Source organism: Lissotriton vulgaris, chromosome 3_2 (genome assembly GCF_964263255.1).
Source record: "Lissotriton vulgaris chromosome 3_2, aLisVul1.2, whole genome shotgun sequence".
Taxonomy (NCBI): domain Eukaryota; kingdom Metazoa; phylum Chordata; class Amphibia; order Caudata; family Salamandridae; genus Lissotriton; species Lissotriton vulgaris.
This window is the reverse complement of record NC_141690.1, coordinates 24,536,006-24,560,544: the sequence shown is the minus strand read 5'-3', so window position 1 is coordinate 24,560,544 and position 24,539 is coordinate 24,536,006. Positions and strand designations below refer to the sequence as shown.

Here is a 24,539-nt window from a genome sequence, read left to right as displayed (position 1 = left end):
GTGTGTGAATAAGCAGATTAGGAATGGTTAGCTGTGGTTAAGTGCACAGAGTCTTAAAGTCACCAAAAATGAATTCAGAAAAAAGGTGGTTGGGGGCAAAACGTTTGAGGGAAGACCACCTTAAGGCTAACAGGTCTGTCTACCAGTCAGTCTATAGTTTTGGTTTTGCCATGACTAATTTTTAAGAACTGAAATGAGGAAGGGAGCACATTGAGCTGTTTCCCAGATTTAGTTATTATTTGAATATTAACTACAGCACAGCTTATTCCCTCATTATCAAAGCACTGTAGATATAAATCGCAGGTGGCATATTTCTCATCAGATATTTCTCACTTGTTACTCTCAGTTCTGTGGTCTTCTGAAAGGCTACTCAAAATAGCTCAGTTGTTAACAGTTTGTTGAATGCCAAATGGTTGTAGTCTGCCCTCAAAGTCACTATCAGAACATTCCATAGCTTTGGGGTATGTATTCCTAGAACTCTGCCTCTTTGTTTTACCTTGTGAGGGGTTGCCAAGTGATCCAATTCAATGGATCTAACTGGAGTTACCTGAGTGAGAAGTCATGGGGCACAATTTAAAATGTGAGTCAGTCTGTTGTTCCAGTATGTGTTCAACACCATACAAAGAACTTTACACTTGATTTTCTCTTCCACTGACAGCCACTGAGGTGTTTTCAATACTGCCTTCATATAGCGACACAATGGATGACATTAAGGAGTCGCCAGGGGTTGCAGCAGCCCCTTGCTACCTTTGACACTGTCTTTGAGACCCCTTACCTCAGAGGTGGCAAAATCAGTGCGAAAAACCCAGGGCTGTCTCCCATTATCGGAGTCAGGCTCTAACCTTGTTTTCTGCTCATTTTCATTACATTATCAGTGAATAATATTTTATTATTCACTATTAGTGTAATAGAAAGTGGAGAAGAAAGTTATGGACCTTTATTGGCATCTTAGATAAGAATTATAAAATGATTTTACTGTATGTTGTTTGCGTGCATGTGGGTGAGAATGAGTTGGTTGGCAGAGCATGTATATGTGTGAGTATGTATGTTTGTATATGGTACAGTGGATGTGTGTGTGTGTCAAAATGAGAGTAAATGTAAGTGAGTCAGAGTGAGTGAGTGTGAATGAGTGATTCATCGTGAGAGTGGGTACACAAGATTAGGGGAAAATGAATGAGTGCAAGTCAGTGCTAATGAACAAATGAGCGTGAATACGTGAATGTAAGTGAGCAAGTGTTGGTATGCGTGCGGATCCGCTGTTGGACCGGGCATGCTCCTTGGCTTATAGATGCACCCTTGAGAAAATGTTGGCAATAGAATACGGGAGGCAGTACTTGCATATGTGATACCCTCGGCAAAAAGCTACTGCTTGCATTCTCTATGCACATTTAGGTATGGAGCACCCATGAAACAATGCAAGCTCTGCCATAGTTGGCACCTGTGGCAAATTGCTGCTGATGGCACACTGGAGGAAATTCTTTGCATAAACGAGGACAACTGTGGCAAGATCATGGGGCCATCCATGAGAAACAGTAGTCATTGACATATTAGGCATAACCTTTGACATGAGGGACCTCCATAGTGCAAGAGAAGCAGTATTCGAAATATTCTGGGTCTGGCATATTACATGTACTGTTTGGGCAAAAGGGGCCACCATGACAAAATGCTGGTCCTAGAAATAGAGATATGTTTTTTTACAAAAAGGGGCATCCATAGGACATTTGAAAAACACTATTGGTGAACTCATGGGGACTGTCGGATGTCAATAGCTTGGCACAGCATGAAAGGACTTGAATATTAAGTGAGTGTTGCTTTAGAGTCTGTGCCATTTTTAGCAAATGTATGTGAAAATGGGCATTAAAATTGACTTGTTGACCCCATTTTTTTCAAACTTTTCTCAGGACAGAGAGACCTCCCCGCACTTTGTTCTCTCTCCCCTAGAAGAACATATAATACTGAATATGCAATTATGTAACTTCACCAATGTTAAATATTGTGATATCATCAGGATTGAGGTTATCTGACATCACTTATTGGGATGATGCAGGGCGAAAGATCAACTGATGTCACTTCCTGTGACATCATGAAGGTCAAAGGGAATATGCTGTCACTTCCCCGATCCGTGGCATTTTGGTGAATCAACGTCCATGAGTGACACTTTTATCTGTATAGGCACAGTCTGGCGACATAAATCTGCAGTCATTGCATGCTCTTCTCTTTTTACAAAAAATATAACATTACAAACCCAGTGCTGACAATATCAAGTATCTCAATTCAATTCAGATCAACTTTATTTGATCACATAAAAAATGTATTATAAAAGAAGCATGTTAAATCACAGTACAACATTGATATTTAGTTTGTTATAAAAAGGATGGAACAATAATAAAAAAGCACAAAATAAAATACATTGAATTTCATTTAGGGGTGCCGATATTCTTAAGCACAAGATAAAATAAGCTTTAAAAACGATAAGCAAAAACCATATCACATTCAATCAATTCATATCCATAAATGCATTGTTAAAATAACATATTCTTGATTAAACTTAGTGTGTTCTTTAAGAAAGATCTGATTGCCTTACTGACTAGATAGGTATTGAGTTTCTGAAGAAAAATCAACGCAGATCGGCACCTGTTCTCGTAATAATGGAATTAGTAACTATTTTGTAAATGGGGCATAGAACCTACAAAGGAATACAAAGTGTAATAGTGACTATGGTGATGACTCGTCACATGGACATATTAAATGTCAGCAGGGTAAATTGACGCTGGTGAAAACATAAAAGCCATTGAACGGAACATGTTCAAAATCGTTTTACTAGAATTCTTTCCCAAGAGGTCTGTACAATGACTAGATAAGTGGCTACTGCTTCCACGGTTTGGAGGAGACAGTGGTCTCTAACAGTCGATTTCATTATTACTTCCCCTCTCTTTGTGCCTTTCTATAGGAATTAAAGCAGTCCTTTATCCTCTCTTTATTCCTCTTAGTAATACATTCCTGCCTGCTAAAGATATATGGGCAACCCAACGCAAGGGTGGTCTCCTTAATAGACCTGAGCCATGGGATACTGAGACCATAATGCCACAGTGGGCATTCCTAAATAATGGCCCAATTAACTCCACTCTCCTCATTTAGCTAAATGGAACACCATGATAATAGAGGGGCAAGCTCTACTTGGTGCTCCACGTATTCATGTCCGAGCTTCTGATGAGCAAGAAAATGGGGAGTGGATGGAGGGGCACCCAAAATCCAGTGGTAAATTCTATTCTCTTCTACTTGAACCCTACTGGTGTCCTTATAGCCCCATAGCGCAAAGACATAACCAGGGAAGCGAGACACTTCCTCCGATACATTTCTAAGAGAGGGATGATTGGTTTGCCCCCCAGAGTGGTATCCGGAGAAAAGATAATCCAACTGCTCGAAAGTACTGGCTGACCCTACTTCAAACACATGGGGACCAAGAGCAAGCCTCATAAAACTTCACACCCAAATAAGGGGACTGACTCACTCTTGCAATTAGGTTCGCTCCTATACATATAGTACATGTCTTTGCGTCCAAGCTAATAATATGGAATCATCCGCATGGACAAAAACCAGCACAGGCTTGTTATTAACAACTAGTACATCAGCTCCCACATGCAAAAGGACAGATTCAAGCTCATTTATATAGAGCAAGAATAAAGTCGGGGAGAGCACACACCTCTGCCAAACCCCCGGTTAACTAAAAAGGTCCCATTGGACTTGCCATTGTTACTATACCTGACTGTCACTTCTAGGTACTAGTGAAGATGCCACTAAGAGTGGCAAGATCTGTTTCCATGCCCAAAGATGTTAGTATGTCCCATAATTTTGACCAACTAACACAGTTAAATTGGCTAAATAAGTCCATGAATGCCAGCTGGAGAGAATTACCCGTTGCCTCCTTCTACTTGGCTACAATCAGTTGAAGATTGAGGCACTGCTCAGTAGTTCAAAGACCTTTCTTGAACCCATACTGAGCTGGGGAGACGCTTTTCTCTGATGTCCACTCCAAAAGGTGATCCAATATGATGCACCCAATTATTTTATTAAGAATCTCATTAATTCCACTCAATGGTTGCAGTGGAAGAATGGCAGAACCTTTTATTGCATGGATACTGGCTGCATCATCGACAGGAGTGCTAGTTTGGGTTGGATAAATGACCTCATTATTTTACCTTCATGTATGTTGGTGATGAGCTTTTCTTCTTCGATGGGCAATCAAATGGACAGTTCCAACAAACGTAGAAATCTCATTCATCAGCCCATTGAAAGAATCGTTTTTACACCCAGTGTTACACATGGCTAAATCAATTCGTGACTTTATTTGGGCTTTTCTGGAACTCTTCCAGACACTTGTATCTGAGTGCATTGTCATAAATTTCAGTGTTCCTCATATTGTGCTACGACCTCTTCTAGGGAGTTTGCGAATAATTTGAAATGTAATATCTTGAGAGAGGAGCCTTGAGGTGTTCTAAAAGACCCTTCCTGAACAAATCCTGTTTTGACTCAGTTTCCATTAGCTGGTTGTTTAGAATGAGGAAGGGCTAAGGGCCTGATTACGAGGTTCTGTGGTCCTGGAGCGGGCAGTACGCTACCGCTTTCACTCCATGACTGACAAAACTTAGTGCCATCCACCAGATCATAAGTAATTTAATGGTGTGGTGGGCGGTGTGGTGTTCCCCTGGCAGTGCTGTTTAAAGCTGCATTGTGAGCCTTAAACAACACCACCGTGGGACGGATAGAGAACATTCCTTTCTGTGCAGGAATTTGGGATGAAGAACTACAGGAGAGCACAATCTGTGCCCCCCTGCATGCAACTCATGTACAGGGGCAAGAGGGGACCCTGTAGGACCTCCTTTGTTGCCTCACCCCCACCCTTTTCATGGCAGTGTAACCACCATGAAAAGGCCAGAGGAGAGGCAACTCAAAACATGCTGAGCTGTGCTGCTGTAGCACTGCCGGTATACATTGGCCTTGAACCTCTGTCGGACTGTCACAGGATCCTTGATCTGCGGCAGTAGCAGCGGTTCAGTTGTGGTTCGACCACCACACTTAATACTGCGGGCGGACCCACAGTGTGGCGTTGGTCAGAACACCACCGGTAAACAGACAAAATATCGACTACAAAATATTGAATGGACATAATATCGAGTACAAAATATAGGCTGGACAGAATATCGAATGGACAGAATATAGACTTCAAAAATATCGTTTTGAAGGTAAGTAATGTAATATCGAATTTTAAAATATAGATAGTCAAAATATCGAAGTACATAATATAGGTTAAGAAAAATATCGAACTTCTATTAATATCGATTTTTTTATAGTGTATTCTATGTGTTAAAAGTGTTTATTTATGTTATAATGTAATTTAATTAATGAATTTAATGAAATTTAAATTTTGCGTAATTCAATTCTGTAGCGGGTTGTGGGTTTATAGCGGAATAGGGTGGGAAGTAATTTAATTATAAATAATTAAATTTGTAAATGTGTTTATTGGTATTTGTTTATAATTAATTGTTAATTCATTTTTATTTAGTAATTAATTACATTTTAATTGCCAATTAATTTTATTTGATTGATAATTATGTTATTTAACTAATTTAATTTCTGTAGCGGGTTGTGGGTTTATAGGGGAGCAAGGTTGGAAGTTATTTAATTATAATTAATTAAATATGTACATGTAGTGTAATTTAATTATAATTAATTAAATATGTAAATTTATTGGTATTTGTTTATAATTAATTGTTAAATTATTTTTATTTGGTAATTAATATAATTTAAATTGCCAATTAATTTTATTTAATTGATTAATTGATAATTATGTTAATTTAAGTAATTTAATTTCTGTAGCGGGTAGTGGGTTCATAGGGGAATAGGGTGGGAAGTAATTTAATTATAACAAATTACATATGTTAATTTTTTGGTGTATTTATTAGATTTTAATTGTTGAGTAACTGTTCAATTACTAATTAATTATTTGTTAATTTGTAATTAATTAGGGTTAATTGATAACTAATTGTAATGCTTAAATTAAAATAGTATTTCTAATTAATTAATTATTATATTATATTAAAGTGGTAATTACTTTTAATTAATTTTTTTATAGATTTTAATATATATATTTGTTTAAATAATATATGAAGTATCTACTTTCCCTACTGTTGCACTCACTGGAGTGGGAATAGTAATTTTTACCCCTACGCTGTCCAACGCTTTTCCTACTGTTGCACTTTCTGGAGTGGGAATAGTAATTTTAACCCCTACGCTATCCAACGTTTTCCCTGCTGTTGCACTCTCTGGAGTGGGAATAGTAAGTTTTACCCCTACTATATCCAACGCTTTCCCTACTGTTGCACTCTCTGGAGTGGGAATAGTAATTTTTACCCCTACGCTATCCAACGCTTTCCCTACTGTTGCACTCTCTGGAGTGGGAATAGTAATTTTAACCCTACGCTATCCAACCCTTTCCCTACTGTTGCACTCTCTGGAGTGGGAATAATAATTTTTACCCCTACGCTATCCAACGCTTTCCCTACTGTTGCACTCTCTGGAGTTGGTATAGTAATTTTTACCCCTACGCTATTCAACGCTTTCCCTACTGTTGCACTCTCTGGGGTGGGAATAGTAATTTTTACCCATACGCTATCCAACCCTTTCCCTACTGTTGCACTCTCTGGAGTGGGAATAGTAATTTTTACCCTTACGCTATCCAACGCTTTCCCTACTGTTGCACTCGCTGGAGTGGGAATAGTAATTTTTACCCCTACGCTATCTAACGCTTTTCCTACTGTTGCACTCTCTGGAGTGGGAATAGTAATTTTTACCCCTATGCTATCCAACCCTTTCCCTACTATTGCACTCTCTGGAGTGGGAATAGTAATTTTTACCCCTTCGCTATCCAACGCTTTCCCCACTGTTGCACTCTCTGGAGTGGTAACATTAATTTTTACCTCCACGCTATCCAACGCCTTATCTACTGTTGCACTCTCTGGAGTGGGAATAGTAATTTTACACTTCCGCTGTCCTACGGTAATAATATTGGATATTTTTTAATTATATTATGTTACTATATATATATGTTTTAACAAATATGATTGTAAGAATTTTTTTTATAAATTTGATTAATTATTTAAATATTATACGGTAATTTAAGTATTTTTATGTATATTTTAGTAAATAATTTTTAATATTCATTTAATTTAACATTGTTTTTTATAAAGTCGATATTTTTACAAACTATATTTTTGTAAACGCTATTTTTTACTCGATATTTTTGTACTTACCTGTTTGTAGATACAAAGTCGATATTCTGTCTGTCGATATTTTGTCGCCGATATTTTTGGTAGTCGATATTATATCCCTCGATATTATGTCAGTGATCCTCACCACCATCACTATGGTGGTCCATGGACTGCTGTAGTAGTAACAAGGCCTAAGACAATATAGTGCTTTCTTAGTGATTCCTGCCTTAGAGGTGTTTTACCATAACAGCAAGGACAGTGGTAAGGGAGATTAAGAACACAGGGCCATATTATCAAGCCCCAGCGATAATTATCGCTAAGCGCACTTAGCACTAGGATAATTATCGCCGGGTAGCATTGATTTTTATCACTGAGATAGAGTGCTATTAGCAACGCTTATCTCAGAAGTGATAAAAATCCTCGCGCTAACTGCCAAATGAGAGATTATCGCTTGAAAACCAACGATAATCTCTCGAAGTTTGGCGTTAGCTTGATGATAGAGGCTCACAAACTTAGCCATGATATCCCCCTTCCATAGGATATCATGGCTAAGTCAGGAAAATACCAGGTGTAAAAAAAGCAGCGCTAACCGCGGTTAGCGCTGCTTTTTTATCACTAACAGGGTTAGCGATATCCTTGATAATAGGAGAAATATCGCTTAACAACATTTCTCCTATTATTTTTCTCTGGAACGCCCCCTTTGCATCTCATTAGAGATGCAAGGGGAAGCGTAGAGAAAAAGGGTGCTAACATGCGAATTTGCGTGTTAGCATCCTGTTGCTGATAGGGAGATAATTTTATCTCCGCTTTCTTGGCTTTTAAAGCCAAAAAAGCAGAGATAAATCCCTTTATAAGATGCCCCACAGTTACTTGGGATTATGGGTAAATAGTCCAGACACCATTTAAAAACTGAGCAAATATATTGTGTGAAAAGCCGCAGGTATGGCAAATCATATATTTCTTCAAACAGTGACAAGGGCAAAAAGCAGCAAGAATATTAGCATGGATTGTGCTGTTTTGGAGGTATTTCTCCTAATTAAATCCCTTTCATTAAAGGAAAGTATTTTTGGAAAAAGTACCAGCCACTAAACATATTAACTTTGTGCTTTTGTAGGGAAGTTTTGCTGAGGTAAAAGTGTACAAATTTGGCGTTTTTTCGGTGGTGTCATGCTTGAAGAAAGAAACATTCACTGTTCCTAAGAAAGGACTTTCCCTGAAGCCAAACATGGATTCAAGAATTACTCTGAACTATCCGCCTGGATCTTTGACAGCATCAGTAATTGTGCAGTTAAAGGTAAGAATGCCGCTTGGAATAAAATGTGCTCCTCTATGAACATTCTTTTTGTTATTAAACATTTATTAGGTTGCATTGCTTTATTGTCTATGGTACTTCAAATATATGTAGTTCAATTTGGAAGTTAATTATTCCCAAATACATTTTTCGTCCTATTCAGAGTCACAAACAAAGTGGTTGTACTTCTGTATTAACAATGACTTTTGGGTAAAAGGATGAGGTTTTTCATTTTAATTTTACATTGTAGGTGCGTTGACCAAGTGAAAAAGCTATTTTTGTAGGTTATAGGAGCAATATGTGGTTTATTAAAAGTGTATCTGTCAATAATAGGGTTGTTTTCATCTTAGGCTTCGAATTGTGAATTGTCTGTTTTCTGCAGCCCACATGAAACAGCCTTTACAACGTGGTCATTACATCGCTTCACCTTTACAACGCAAGTCATTAGATCGACTTGCTGTAGGGGGCGCTCCAATCTAAGGAATAGTATAATTTAATATTCCAACACCTTCCCTTCTGTTGCGCAGGCTGGAGTTGGAATAGTAGATTATACTATTCCTAAATCCAACACGCCCCCTACAGCAAGCCGATCTAATGACTTGCATTGTAAAGGTGTCATGTTCCAACAAAGCGTTGTAAAGCAATGCAATGTAATAGCATGCATTGTAACATGCTATATTTGCAGCCCACTAAATCCTCTTCCTTTGCACAGCTAGTGCTGTTCATCATCTCTGCGTTGGTAGACGAGTTATGGGGAACACAACATGGCCTCACCTTTATGGCTCTGCCAATTGCTAAGTTGTCTATCACAGAGGGATTCCAAATGACATGAAATAGAGGATGAGAGGGAAACTCAAAGCTATTGATATCTAGATAGCTACAATCTTATGTTGTATTAGGCCCACCAAACCCCATCACCCCGAACTGCTGAAGCCATTACCTACAAGCCTCTTAAAGCCGCATGTCAATACACCCTACAATAGTCAGATCATCAATTTAACATCCATCGGCCTCCAAGCTTATTGGGATAGCCAGGAACCCCTGGGGAGAGACGTCCTCAAATGGCTTTTTTGGGAATGGGTAGACCATCAGGCAAGTAGCAACTCTAATGTGGGCAAGTTAATGAACAAGTTTCTAATGCACAAACAAAACAGATTTCTCAATTAAGGTCCTGAGGAACAGGAAGTTGTACATACACTTCAGGTATGAAACTCTCCCTGTTCGTGAGGTGACTGCTAAGCGGCATTCATGCAACAAAACCTCAAAAGGCTGTCCATGCTGCAATGCCCAGATAGAAAGTGTGAACAGCAAAACAAACAAGAAGATGGACAGAATATTGCACAATGGCAAAACATTCACCCCCAGTCACAGATCTGGGTTTAATCCATCGTTATTTTGCTCACCAAGCCACCCCAGTTCAGACATGGCCATATGCAAATCAGTCTTGACCCTGTGCCTCCTGGGAACAGTCCAGCCCGAACTGCCAAGCCATGTCTTCCCTGGACCGAAATGAAGCATCCTAGGACCGGTTTCTGGCTATCAGCCGTCTTCAGCCAGGATAGCTTCACTCCAGTGGCATAGTGAGCATGGAACCCACGTCTGGGCATACCCTTCCCACATAGGGTGAACAGCAAAACAAACAAGATGAAGGACGGAATGTTGCACAATGGCAAAACATTCACCCCCAGTCACAGATCTGGGTTTTATCCATCGTTATTTTGCTCACCAAGCCACCCCAGTACAGACATGGCCATATGCAAATCAGTCTTGACCCTGTGCCTCATGGGAAAAGTCCAGCCCGAACTGCCAAGCCATGTCTTCCCTGGACCGGAATGAAGCATCCTAGGACCGGTTTCTGGCTATCAGCCGCCTTCAGCCAGGATAGATTCACTCCAGTGGCATAGTGAGCATGAAACCCACATCTGGGCATACCCTTCCCACATAGGGTGAACAGCAAAACAAACAGGATGATGGAGGGAATGTTGCACAATGGCAAAACATTCACCCCCAGTTACAGATCTGGGTTTTATCCATTGTTATTTTGCTCACAAAGCCACCCCAGTTCATACATGGCCATATGCAAATCAGTCTTGACCCTTTGCCTCCTGGGAACAGTCCAGCCGGAACTGCCAAGCCATGTCTTCCCTGGACCGGAATGAAGCATCCTAGGACCGGTTTCCAGCTATCAGCCTCCTTCAACGAAGATAGCTTCACTCCAGTGTCATAGTGAGCATGGAACCCACGTCTGGGCATACCCTTCCCACATAGGGTGAACAGCAAAACAAAACAAGATGATGGACGGAATGTTGCACAATGGCAAAACATTTACCCCCAGTCACAGATCTGCGTTTAATCCATTGTTATTTTGCTCACCAAGCCACCCCGGTTCAGACATGTCCATTTGCAAATCAGTCTTGACCCTGTGCCTCCTGGGAACAGTCCAGCCGAGAGCTGCCAAGCCATGTCTTCCCTGGACCGGAATTAAGCATCCTTGGACCGGTTTCTTGCTATCAGCCGTCTTCAGCCAGGATAGCTTCACTCCAGTGGCATAGTGAGCATGGAACCCACGTCTGGGCATACCTTTGCCACATAGGTTGAACAGCAAAACAAACAAGATCATGGATGTAATGTTGCACAATGGCAAAACATTCACCCCCAGTTACAGATCTGGGTTTAATCCATTGTTATTTTGCTCACAAAGCCACCCCAGTTCATACATGGCCATATGCAAATCAGTCTTGACCCTTTGCCTCCTGGGAACAGTCCAGCCGGAACTGCCAAGCCATGTCTTCCCTGGACCGGAATGAAGCATCCTAGGACCGGTTTCCAGCTATCAGCCTCCTTCAACGAGGATAGCTTCACTCCAGTGTCATAGTGAGCATGGAACCCACGTCTGGGCATACCCTTCCCACATAGGGTGAACAGCAAAACAAAACAAGATGATGGACGGAATGTTGCACAATGGCAAAACATTTACCCCCAGTCACAGATCTGCGTTTAATCCATTGTTATTTTGCTCACCAAGCCACCCCAGTTCAGACATGTCCATTTGCAAATCAGTCTTGACCCTGTGCCTCCTGGGAACAGTCCAGCCGGGAGCTGCCAAGCCATGTCTTCCCTGGAACGGAATTAAGCATCCTTGGACCGGTTTCTTGCTATCAGCCGTCTTCAGCCAGGATAGCTTCACTCCAGTGGCATAGTGAGCATGGAACCCACGTCTGGGCATACCTTTGCCACATAGGTTGAACAGCAAAACAAACAAGATCATGGATGTAATGTTGCACAATGGCAAAACATTCACCCCCACTCACAGATCTGGGTTTAATCAATCGTTATTTTGCTCACCAAGCCATCCCAGTTCAGACATTTCCATATGCAAAGCAGTTTTGACCCTGTACCCCCTGGGAACAGTCCAGCCCAAACTGCCCACTCGAACTTCAAGTGGGATGGGTATGCTCAGACGTGAGTCCCAAGCTCTCCACACCACTGGAGTCAAGCTTTCCTGGCTGAAGACGTCTGATAGCCAGAAACCGGTCCTAAGATACTTGATTCCGGTCCAGGAAAGACATGGCTTGGCAGTTCGGGCTGGACTGTTCCCATGAGGCACCGGGTCAAGGCTGATTTGCATATGGCCATGTCTGAACTGGGGTGGTGTGGAGTGCAAAAAAACATGGATTTAGGCCCAGATCTCTGTACTGGGGTGAATGTATGACATTGATCTGCATTCTGTCCATCAATTGTTGTTTTTGCATTCGTCACCCCGAGTGGGATGGGTATGCTCAGACTTGAGTCCCATGCTCTCCACACCACTGGAGTCAAGCTATCCTGGCTAAAGACGGCTGATAGCCAGAAACCGGTCCTAGGATGCTTGATTCCGGTCCAGGAAAGACATGGCTTGGCAGTTCGGGCTGGACTGTTCCCATGAGGCACAGGGTCAAGGCTGATTTGCATATGGCCATGTCTGAACTGGGGTGGTGTGGAATGCAAAACAACGATGGATTTAGGCCCAGATCTCTGTATTGGGGTGAATGTATGACATTGTTCTGCATTCTGTCCATCAATTGTTGTTTTTGCTGATAGAAAATGTAGCACACCTATTTTTTGCCTGCCCGTCATATAAAAACTCCTGGGCAAAGTGGATAAGATCGATCTGTCATCCATTAGGCACACAGGACTACCAGGTAGCCCTGATCATCCTTAGGTCTGATCCCAGACCTCATTTTGCTTGCTGCGTAGCAAAGTTTCTTGGCCAGGCACAGCTCACTAGGTGGAAGGCCCTCTCGAGAGTCACACACCTATAACCCGACTGAGGTTGCAATATTCATGTGCGACGACCTTAAGCCTGCTTAACGAATTAAATCAAATCAAATTACATAATCTTTTCTCATGCACAAACACTTTATTATTGTTAGTTATTTTTTCATTATCCGTTGGTAAATTTATAATGTCCCAGTCAAACATCAGACATCCATTACACTTAGAATGGTCCGTCAACAAGATGAAATGCCATTTGTTTTTAATCTGTTGTTACTGCATATTTCTACTTGTTGTATTAATTGCTTGTTTTTACCTGAAGAACCTATCTTTTAACAAATTGATTACAATAATTGTTTTATTATGTCTAGGATCAAACAGACCATCATGATGCGTTGTTCGCTCATATGATGTTTATGGTATTGTGTGATTGTTCTTTTATAAATTTCTTTAAAAAAATGCATTCCATAACTTTTATGACGCTTTCTGTCGAATAAATCTTTACAACAAGGAATACTCAGAAAGGTTCTTGTATGCAAACTGATGCATCTCACATGCATTGGCAGTCTACAGCCGTCACAGATTTAGATTAAATTAATACCAATCATATAACAGATACTAAAATATGTGAGTGAGTCAATGTAACATTTATGGATAAAACACATTATTGTTTCTCAGAAGAAAATACTGCTTGCTATCTTGTTTTTGTTGATTTATTTCAGTAATGAATCAACATAACTTTTCTTATTGTGGTGTGCATCCAGCTGAATTTTTTTGGGTCAATTATAAAAATCCTAATCAAAAGTAATTATAAAATCTGCTATTACGCTTCTCCTCCATCACGAAAGTCTGTGTTTGCACTAGGGGAAAAGAGAGGAGGTATTCAGGATGCGGTGAGCATACACACAATTGTAACTTTGTGAGTATTACCACACTTTGCCAGGGTTATTTCACACCCATTTCATGCCATTCAAATTGCACACGTACTTGTAGTGAAGCAAATGCTAATGCACTGCATGTGAGAAACCCTAGGAACGCTCTCTCATATTGAGATGTGGGGCAAGGGTTTTCTACATGAAAAAAATAAGAACACACAAGTTAATGTGCATTTACAATGTGAATATAACCATAAACTAAAGATAAATACATATGCCCATTACTAATAGATGTTGATTGTCATACATTTGCTCTGCGATTAGTGTGACTTTTCAAGTTTTCTATGCGTGGAAAGTATCGCTTTACTGTTGTGAACTAAACATGTAGGTACTGTAATGTTCTTAACCGCTGGTTAGCTGTCTAGTTGAATGCACACCGAAGGGTGCGCATACGCGAGCGCGTGACGTCACGCGCTCGCCTTTATAATAAAAGGGGCGTGGCCGGCGGAGGGAGTCCGGACCACGCTGTTGGGCATAACTGGTGTCCCGTGTGTCCTTCCTACTGCGGCGCTTAAGCGATCATGCGCCTGCGGCCTACACACACAACACTGGCGACGAGGGTTTGAGAACCCGTGCTGTGCCACAACGACTGCACTTCAACGCGCTCCGCCATGAGGAGCCACACGGCGGACCCCGGTGATCGGCAGGGCTGGCGCACATGGCCCATTCCGCGCCACACACTAGCATCAAGCTGCGGAACTATGCGCCGGTCCCCATGAGTGTGCAAGACATATTCCTGCGCAATGCACGATGCCGCTGATTGGCGCCATATGACCCCGAGCGTCCAGGCTGAAGCCACGCTCCCACACAGCCACAAACCGGAGCGGCTGGCCTGTGTGCCGAAGGAGGAAGGAAGGTCAGTGCCTGCGTGTGGGGATCTAGGCAGTCCTGTCCGGCAGCGCACGTTGCGCATTCACAGAAATGGGTCCAGGCAAAGCCATTTCCGACCAGAATCAGAGCGCCACAGCCTAAAGTAGCCCGAAACGTGCAGTAGGCCCCACCACATGCCAACACGGCGTCCATTCCCGCCATTGAACCTTTTGTGGTGGATGGTGCCTCAGCGTCTCTAGCGCCCCGCTGGAAAGACTGGACGGACCGATTGCAGATATACTTCGAAGGTGCCGGCACGCCGAGGGAGCGCTGCAGAGCCCTACTCTTACACTTAGGAGGGAAAGACATCCACAGGATCTACAAAACCTTAATGGAAGCCACACCCAAGACATACATCACACTCCTCAATGCGCTCAATGCACACTTCGAACCAATGGTTAGAAAAGACTATGAACGGTTCATTTTCCGTCAAGCCAAGCAAGAAGCAGATGAGTCGCTTGACGCATTCCACGGCAGGCTGAAAGAACTGGCCAGCACCTGCGGATTCCGCGATGAGCAAGAGGAGATACGTGGTCAAATAATACAAGGATGCTATTCCTCGCATTTAAGAGTAAAAATCTTGCAAGAAGACGGAAAGCCGTTGGCAGACATCTTGAAGCTAGGGCGCTCCAAAGAACTATCGCAAGCAAGAGGGTCGCACATGGAAGCAGCCCTCCACCGCCCGGTCAAGGCGGAACAGGTCAACGCGGCTGAGCAAGTCAATGTCGTCCGACCGAAAACACGCCAATACGGAGGGAAGAAATTGCAAGACAGGCGCAGAGACTGCGGCTACTGTGGAGGCCAGCCCCACCGCGCTCAAGACTGCCCGGCAAGAGGGAGAAGATGCAGCTCATGTGGTAGGATGAACCATTTCGCAGCAGTGTGCAGAACATCCAAATCCAAAAATGAAGCTGCCCACGCCATAAGGGAAAATCAGGACAGTGAGGATATGGACGATGACTCCAACGACTACCCTGTCCACTACGTGTTCGCCATCGACCAACCACAGCGAAAGAAGAGGCGTCTCCCGAAGTGTCGCATAAAGATACACCAACAGGAAGTGAGAGCCACGATCGATACGGGAGCCTCCATCGAGCTCATGGCGGCGAACGTGTACAATCAGCTGAGGGACAAACCGACCCTGCAGGCAGCCAAGATCAGGGTATTTGCGTATGGACAGAAAACACCCATTCCGCTAATAGGCTGTTTCCAGACTGAACTACAACATCAGAACTTGAAGGTTCCAACAACTGTCTATGTCACTAAGGAGGGCAGCGGCATGCTCATCAGTGGACAGGCAGCAGAGGAACTCAGACTGATATCGTTTGCAATGGCTGTGCTGACAGAAGAGCTAGACACTATACTGGAAGAGTTTGAGGACACGTTCCGAGGTATTGGATGCCTGAAAGGAAAAGAGGTTTCACGCCACATTGATCAATCGATCCAACCGGTTGCACTCAGAAACAGGAGAATAGCCTTCCACCTCAGAAAGAAGGTCGAGGAAGAATTCGAAGCCCTCGAATGACAGGGCATCATTGAAAAGGTCAGTGGACCCACCCCGTGGGTATCTCCAATCGTGGTGGCGCGCAAGCCGAAGCAGCCTGGCCAAGTCCGCATATGTGTGGACATGCGCCTACCAAACACAGCAGTCAAGAGAGAAAGGCACCTGACACCTACGGTCGATGACATTCTAGGAGAACTAAACAGAGCAAGGTGGTTCTCCAAAATGGATCTCAGGTCGGGCTATGACCAGCTGCCCCTCCATCCAGACTCCCGGTACATAACCACGTTCTCCACCCACGTAGGACTTAGACGCTACCGACGTCTCAATTTCAGCATTTCCAGTGCAGCAGAGGTATTCCAGAATACCATCCGGGAGGTCCTGAGTGGACTCTCAGGAGTCCTAAACATCAGTGATGATCTGCTAATATATGCCAACTCGATTGAAGAACATCATCAAAGATTGAGAGGTGTGCTACAGAGAATCAAGGACTCAGGCCTGACCCTGCACCGCGAGAAGTTCCAGTTTCTCCAGAATAAGATCAGTTTCTTCGGCTATACCTTTTCAGACCAAGGGATAGCCCCAGACCCAGATAAAGTAAAAGACGTACAGGAGGCGCCTGCTCCCTCCAACATATCGGAAGTGAGGAGCTTCCTGGGCATGGTAAACTTCTGTGGAAGATTTATCCCTGATCTGTCAAACCTCACCCGTCCCCTTCGAGAACTCACCAAGTCAACCACACCGTGGCAGTGGGGCGAGGAACAGGAAAAGCCATTCCGGGACACAAAAGCAGCATTGTCTGCAGACATGACTTTATCATACTTTGATCCGGCGAAGCCTACCAGCATTGCAGTGGACGCCAGCCCATACGGCCTGGGAGCCGTGCTGACCCAACGCCAAGGCAAGGAAGACTGGGCCCCCATCGCCTATGCCAGTCGGTCCTTAACCGAGACAGGTCAAAGATACCCCCAAATAGAGCGAGAGGCAATCGCTATTCACTGGGCCTGCCGACACTTCCACGTCTATGTGTACGGGCACCCCTTCACAGTGTCAACAGACCATAAGCCTCTGATCCCTCTATTCCGAGGTTCAGTATCCAAGCCACCACCCTGGATCGAAAAGTGGATCCTCCAATTACAAGAGTATGCCTACCAAGTAGAGTACAAGCCGGGAGCGACCAATCCTGCAGACTATCTCTCCAGGCAATCTCGAGCCGCCACCAATGGGGAAAAAGAAGACGCAGAGGAAACTGAGGAGTACGTGAAGATTGTACGAGAAAGGTCGAGACCCCTGCCCATGGGCCTCGAGACGATCATTGAAGCCACTCGCAATGATGAAGTACTCCAGCTGGTGGCGAGTGCCCTACAGACCAATGATTGGAGACCCGTACAAGCATCCCTGAACAAGAGGACACCACAAGCCAAGAACTCCCTGCAGACGCTCCTGAGAGTGAAGGAAGAACTGTCAGTCGACAGCCAAGGATGTCTACTAAGAGGACCCCGAATAGTAATGCCTGAAAGCTTGGCCCGGCAAGCAGCTGAACTGGCCCACCGAGGACACCAGGGCATGGCAAAGATTAAGAGCAGGCTCCGAGCCAAGGTGTGGTTCCTGGAAATGGACACCATGGTAGAACACATGGTCAGAGAATGCCAATGGTGCCAGGCCGCAGGACCACCTGAATGGCTGCCCCCGGTCCTCATAGAAGACAACCCGCAGAAGCCATGGGAGTGCATCAGTGCGGACTTCGGACATCTCCCAGATGGAAGATACGTTCTCTTCATCATCGATGACTTCACCAAGTACTCGGAGGTAGAGATCGTAGCAACTCTTACTGCCAAGGAGGTTATCGCAAAATTTGAGAAGACCATAGCCACGCATGGCATCTTTGAGAGCGTCAAGACCGACAATGGACCACCTTTTCAAGGACAAGAGTTCGCGGAATACCTCCTTGAACTGGGGAATCCATCACAGGCAGGTGACCCCCCGCTGGCCTCAAGCCAATGGGGAGGTTGAGAGGTTCATACGCACACTGAACAAAGTTATCAGAATTGCCCATGCGGAAGAGGCCCCCCTGGAAAGAGTGATCTACAGTTTCCTGTGGGAAAACCGACTAACGCCACATCGTACCACTGAAGCGGCGCCAGGTCCCTCCGCCATGGGACGAGTGGTCAGAGACACCCTCCCAAGCCACCCTGACTGGGTTCCCAACCAGATAGACCCACAAAAGACTCTGTCGAACAGGACCAGGTCAAATAACTACGCAAGCTTTCGGCGAAAGGCCAAGGAATCAAGGATTCAGGAAAGAGACCGTGTATATGTGAGAGACAGATATCCCGGGAGAAAATTCCGACTCCCATTCGAGCCCAGGCCGTGGACTGTCATGTGGCACACTGGTACCATGGTGACAGCTCAACAAGGGGCGGAGACGGTCACCCGTAACATATAATTTTCAAGAAAGCTCACCCAAGCACCACCGACTCCCAGGAGCAAGAACCTGAAGAGGAAATGTCCAGCTAACCCGATGGGCCGATCAGTCCAGGAGGCGGAGACCGGGATGCCCTAAGCGAGGACGTGCCGACAGGTCCCGCAACACCTGAGACACCCCGAATCAGCACCCCCCGATCCCTGGACGATCTCCGGAGTGCCCGAGGGTCCCCGCCCGGGGAGAAGCGTCGGGATACGGGCTAAGGAGGAACCCGGCTCCGTCGTCACAGCTGGCGGATTTTGCTGTGGGCTGAGCACGAACTGTCCAACCTTCAGACTGGTAACCGGCCGGATGGCCTGTCTTATTCCGTTACTATGATTTTCAGTGACTTTATATACACTGTGTTGTTTGGTTCAAATAAAGGTTAGAAGGAATGTAATGTTCTTAACCGCTGGTTAGAGGTCTAGTTGAATGCACACCGAAGGGTGCGCATACGCGAGCGCGTGACGTCACGTACTCACCTTTATAATAAAAGGGGCTTGGCCGGCGGAGGCAGTCCGGACCACGCGGTTGAGCATAACTGGTGTCCTGTGTGTCCTTGCTGCCGCGGCGCTTATTCGATCATGCTCCTGCGGCCAACACACACAACAGGTACCTCAATTATATATGAACTTATGTCTTCAAGGTATAGTAGACCTATACTTACCTGTATATGCATTGACAAAATAGCGGTAGCTGATATTCTGCAGGCAATGCAATATATTTTTATCTCGATTTTTGTGACCTCGTTCTTCTGACCTACAAGCTTGAATGTAATCACATACTCGTCTATGTATTTAAACACTAGTATACCAACATTATCAATTCTACAGTAACATGCACAGATTCCATCTTACATATTTCAGTAAAGCAAAACAACTCTTTCCAGAAAAAGTGTTATTAGGGTGGAAAGTAGCAGATAAAACCACTTTTGTTCTGTCTTGTTGACTGCTCGAGATGTAATCACTCAAAATGTAAACAAGACAGACATTTTCGATAAGGTAAAGTCTCCTGATCGAAGGATTCTCTGTCATCATCAGCCTTCTTGCTAATTTTCAGCTCACAAAAGAGGGTTGCTGTGGGGATTCCAGGTGGAGGTTACATATTGGATTTATATCATCAGTATGTGTTTTTACAGTTCTGCTGCTTTACAGTTAGGTCCTTCAGAGTAGTGATGAGGAATGCACAGGTTACACTGTGTCACTGTGTTGTTACTCTACACCTTTTCTTCTTGTGCTTTTCCTGATTTCACTGTTGGATTTGCTGGACATGTTGATGTTTAGCGTGGGTCAGAATAAACATTATACGGGAGCATTTTGTTCAGAAACACTTTGCTATTCGTGTATGCAGAAAGGACACTCGGCAGGGATATCTCATTATGATTATAATAGGCAAACACAGTCCTCAAGGTTCAAATGCGACATGCACTGCTCTATTCACCCTGCACTAAACTGCTCTGCTTACCATGCACTAACCAATGTGGTCGTTCTCTGATCAGACTGGACTGTTCCCATGAGGAACAGGGTCAAGGCTGATTTGCATATTGCTGGGTCCAAACTGGGGTGGTGTGGTGGGGAAAAGAACGATGGAATAAACCGAGATCTTTGTGACTGGGCTGAATGATTGCATTGTTCAGCATTCCATCCATCATTTGTTCCTTTTGCTGTTCTCTGATCCGTGGCACAACAGAGGCGAGATGGACCTTAATGCATGCAAGAAAAGATAAGTTCCCTGTTGGGGAGTCAGTACAGACATAAGCGAGGTGGAGTGGTCCTCAAAACTACTGGGACCAGTGCCACTACACCTGCTGCAGCAAAGATGGCTACTGACCATCTCTACCTTAGCTGTACTTTCATTAAATCATGTTTTTATTGGCATGTTAATATTTTTTTAATTGGTAGTCAGTCCTAGCATATGATGCAAAGAAACTAATTATATTGTTATTGTCGGCAGCATTACTGGAAAATAAGCACAATACCTATATGTATTTAACATCTTATAAATAATTATTCATATTAAGGAAGCGAGCAATCCATCCTGCAGGCAGTATTCTCAGTTTGAAGGCTTCAGGTAGTCTTTGTAAGATGTGTGTTTTTCTTTTGCTGCTTGCAGGTGCAGCCCATTGATGCTTCTATTATTGCAGCACTAAAGGTGAAGCATGACGTTTTTCATTCGTTAGTCGCCACCACTCCACTCATTTACATGCAGCATCCCTCCAGCCAGCAGTTCCTGAAGCCAGTCACCATTTTTCTGCCATGCCCACCAAACCCAGACAAAAAGAAGCAAGCAGACGATGGAGAGAGGCGAAGGCCTGACAGTGCCTCAGCACCCAGAGCTAGCGCTGCCCTCGAAAACCGGTGAGTGTCCACATGAGAATGTTTGCAACTGAAGAATGAACGTGGGACCCTACCTAAATGTATATAAAAATAGAACAGACTTCGGGTAAAAAACAAGTCCAAAATCTGGGGTAAAAGGCTGCTTTATTGGACAGGTAGGCAATACAATATATTTTGGCATACAGATCATAATACAACACATATTCCAACCTAACACCCCCCGCCCCTAAGCAATATCCCCGTAGCAAATTTTACCCAACCTTGTTCTGCCTGATTCTCCTCCCCAAACCCTTATCTCCATCTCCTGCCTACCTCTTGCCTCCAACTTCTCTCCTTGTTTCCCTCTGTCCAAAGCTATTCCTAATGCCCCTAACCCTTCCTGCCTGTCTTGAACTCCTCCAACTCTGCCACCTCTCCAAGTGACGACCACCAGGAGAAAATCATTTCAAATAAACATGTATGACAAAAACAAACTACAAAATATAGATACCATGCCAGGGTTGGTGAGCCGGCCATTTTACCTCTCCTACCTCACCCGAACAAGATAAAGTGCGCAACGCAGAACGTTCGCGCTTCTGGCTCGTGCTGCAACACGCGGGCCAATCAAAATTGCCTACCTGTCCCATGGGCCATACTATCTGCCTGAAGCCATCCAGGGGTGTAAAATCTGCGAGTGACGACCCCAGGAGCCCCCATCGGGCAGTAAGCAAGTCCAAGTACAAAATCTGTTGCTTCAACAGACTAACATCAACACCATGTGTGTAAATTCAAAATTTTAGCAATCATTTCTCTTATATTTAGAAGATAAATTTTGTTTCCAATGAAATACAAGTGAATGCCGTCATGTCTAAAAAATTGATAATCTTCTTTAGTAATCTCATCATGAATTAACCAATGTATTTTATTAATGTAACAAAAACGCTGTAACTCTCTGTTGACCTTCCTTCTTGCTTGTTTAACAGCAGTATATCTGTCTGCCACTCTCTACATTCTGCAAGTTTTTCTTTGTCGATAACTCACACATCCAAAGGAATGAGTTTGCCCCATTTCCTGCCGCTTTTCCCCCACCAAGATAGCACCACATCTTCTGAAGAGAAACCAGAGTTTTTCCCAAAATGAAATTTTTTGGATTGCTCCGCCCACTTGATGAAGGAGTGCACAATAATCCATACTTGATGCTGTGGGATTGTTGAGCCTACCATCACGCCTAAAAAGAAAAAATAATTAATATCCTCTACCAATTAACTATCATGCTCCAACTGTCTGATATAACGAAGGCAACAATCTGAAGACCATCGCCCCGATTTTTTAACATCATTAATGGAAAACCCCCATCTTGCTGCTTCAGAAGCTGGCCCAATCCGAAATGAGTGTGTACCAAATTTGCTAGGATCCTTTCCTATTTGTGTTAATGACTTCCTCAAAACACATAACAATTGTGATGCTTTTAGCGGAGAGCTATCTTAGTGTCGAAAAATAAAAATTGAATGTGCACCCCCTATTGCTAAAAATTCTAAACATGCATGTCTGGGGCATAACATACCACCTATGGCCTGTAAAATTATTTTTGAACCCTTGCCAGTCTGGTCAGTTTTCGAATGTTCAAGAAAAAGTTCTATATCGGTATGCTTCAAAAATACATTGTGTGTATTCATGTGATCATTATTGGCATTTCCTAATAATTCTGATACCCTGAATTCTCTGAAGAGGAGCCAGATCATGCACAATTTAAACAAGTGGAATTCAAATGCGGAAAAACAGATCTCTTGAAAACTAATTAGCAATTTATATAACAACTGAAGAGAAATCGGCTCTCTTTTGTACAGCCCTCTCTTTTTAGCCGTTGCCCATCTTTGTAATATTCTTCTGCCCATTTCACCTGCGATGGTTCATAGCCCCAAAAGAACTTCCCATAAAAGGCTATACCAGCTAAATTTACCAGCTATTGTAGTGGAAGAAATGTTCCTACTGATGTTGCGCATAATGAAATTAACTACATCTTCTCTACGCCGTTGCAACCCCGCTCTATCGTAAATTCTATACGTTGCTCCCGAGTCTCTGAACTCCAGCCATGATCTTCTGTAAGCCAGTTTAGTGCTTTTTGCTAATGAATTTTCGATGAGCTGATGAATGTTCACATTGCCAAATTCCATATCTCGAGTCTTCCGTAATTCTGCTCCAGGTGACAAACCACGGAATCTCTCCCACTTAAAACGAGATAGGGCATCTGCAATATCATTTTCTATTCCCTCAATATGTTTAACCTTAAATGTAATGTTAAAGTTTAAACAACCTAGCATAACAATTTGCAGTATGTTCAACATCTGCTTGTCTTTGGCTTTTTGACCGTTGACTAAATCAACCTCCGTCTTATTGTCCATATTGAATATCATGGTTCTGTTAGCCAGCATCTTTCCCCACACAGCTATAGCTACTTTCTGCACACCATTTCCCCTCCCATAAAAGGCTGATACCATTGGCTCCGGAGGCGTCGGAAAACAACTGCCAGATGAAATCTTCATCAAGCGACCAAAGTGTTATACCATTCAAATCTGACAAAAAAGAGGACCAAACCTCAAAATCTTCTCTCATTTGTGCTATAATCCAGATTCTATGGTGCAGAAATTTAGCACCTGACATATAAAAAACCAAGCGTTTGCAAAAGGAACTGCCAGCTCGTATGACTTTGCATGCAAAGTTAAGATGGCCCAGCAAACATTGGGCTTCCCATAATGTTAATTTCTCCAGAGAGCATGCATGATCCAAAAGCCTGAATATTTCTTCTATTTTCTTCTGAGGAAGCCTAGCCTGCATTTTATTAGTATTTATTTCAATTCCAAGATATGTGAGGCAACAGCTGGGGCCCTCAGTTTTATTCTCTGCTAAAGGCACACCCATGTCCCTTGCAATCATCTTGAATTGTTGTAACGCCCATTCACTTTGTTGGGAATTTGCTTTGCCCATAAAAAGAAAATCATCAAGGTAATGCGTAACTCCAGTGTGCCCTGTACGGAAAGAAAAACACCACTGAAGAAAAGAGGTAAATGATTCAAACAATTTGCATGATAACCTGAAAGCTGATTTATTATCACATGTTGCCAATTTCGAATTTTCCCCCAGCCTCTAATCATTGCTAAAGCTGAATCAACTGATGTAAATTGCACCATGGAATCCTCTTTAGCAATAAAAGCATTGACTTAAAATCCCTGCGGCCATAAAAGGTGCTGGATTATTCTAAATTCTCCTTCAGCCTTTTTAGGAAATACGCCTAAGGGTGACACAATTAGATTCTCTAAAGGCCAAGAATCAAAAGACCCTGCCATTCTTCCTTCGTGTACTTCTGTTAGAAGTTTTTTCTGGCAATATGTCGAAATGTATTTGCCGATTTTAAATTTTGTGCAAATCTACGAACTCGGGGCCCTTGGTATCCCAACTTAAAACCTTCTTTGAAACCCCATTTTAACAAGGCTGCTTCCTGTGTATCAGGGTAGAATGCCAACCATTTATATAAATTGTCCACCCTGATTGAAGTAGAAGCCCTTATTTCCAGATTGAAACCAAAGACCTCTTCATCGGTTTGGCAAGCCACTTCCCCACTTAGCCTATTCTACAAAACATTG

General features: G+C 43.4%; 1 protein-coding gene across 1 annotated transcript in view; it reads left to right on the top strand.

Annotated features, from left to right (window-relative positions):
* The window catches only part of DTHD1 (death domain containing 1), a 468,974-nt gene that overhangs the window by 210,748 nt on the left and 233,687 nt on the right, over positions 1-24,539 (top strand). The window contains exons 4-5 of the mRNA XM_086964002.1: positions 8,383-8,562; positions 20,696-20,940. Coding sequence (XP_086820128.1) covers positions 8,383-8,562; positions 20,696-20,940 — 425 coding nt within the window. The remainder of the gene's footprint in view (positions 1-8,382; positions 8,563-20,695; positions 20,941-24,539) is intronic.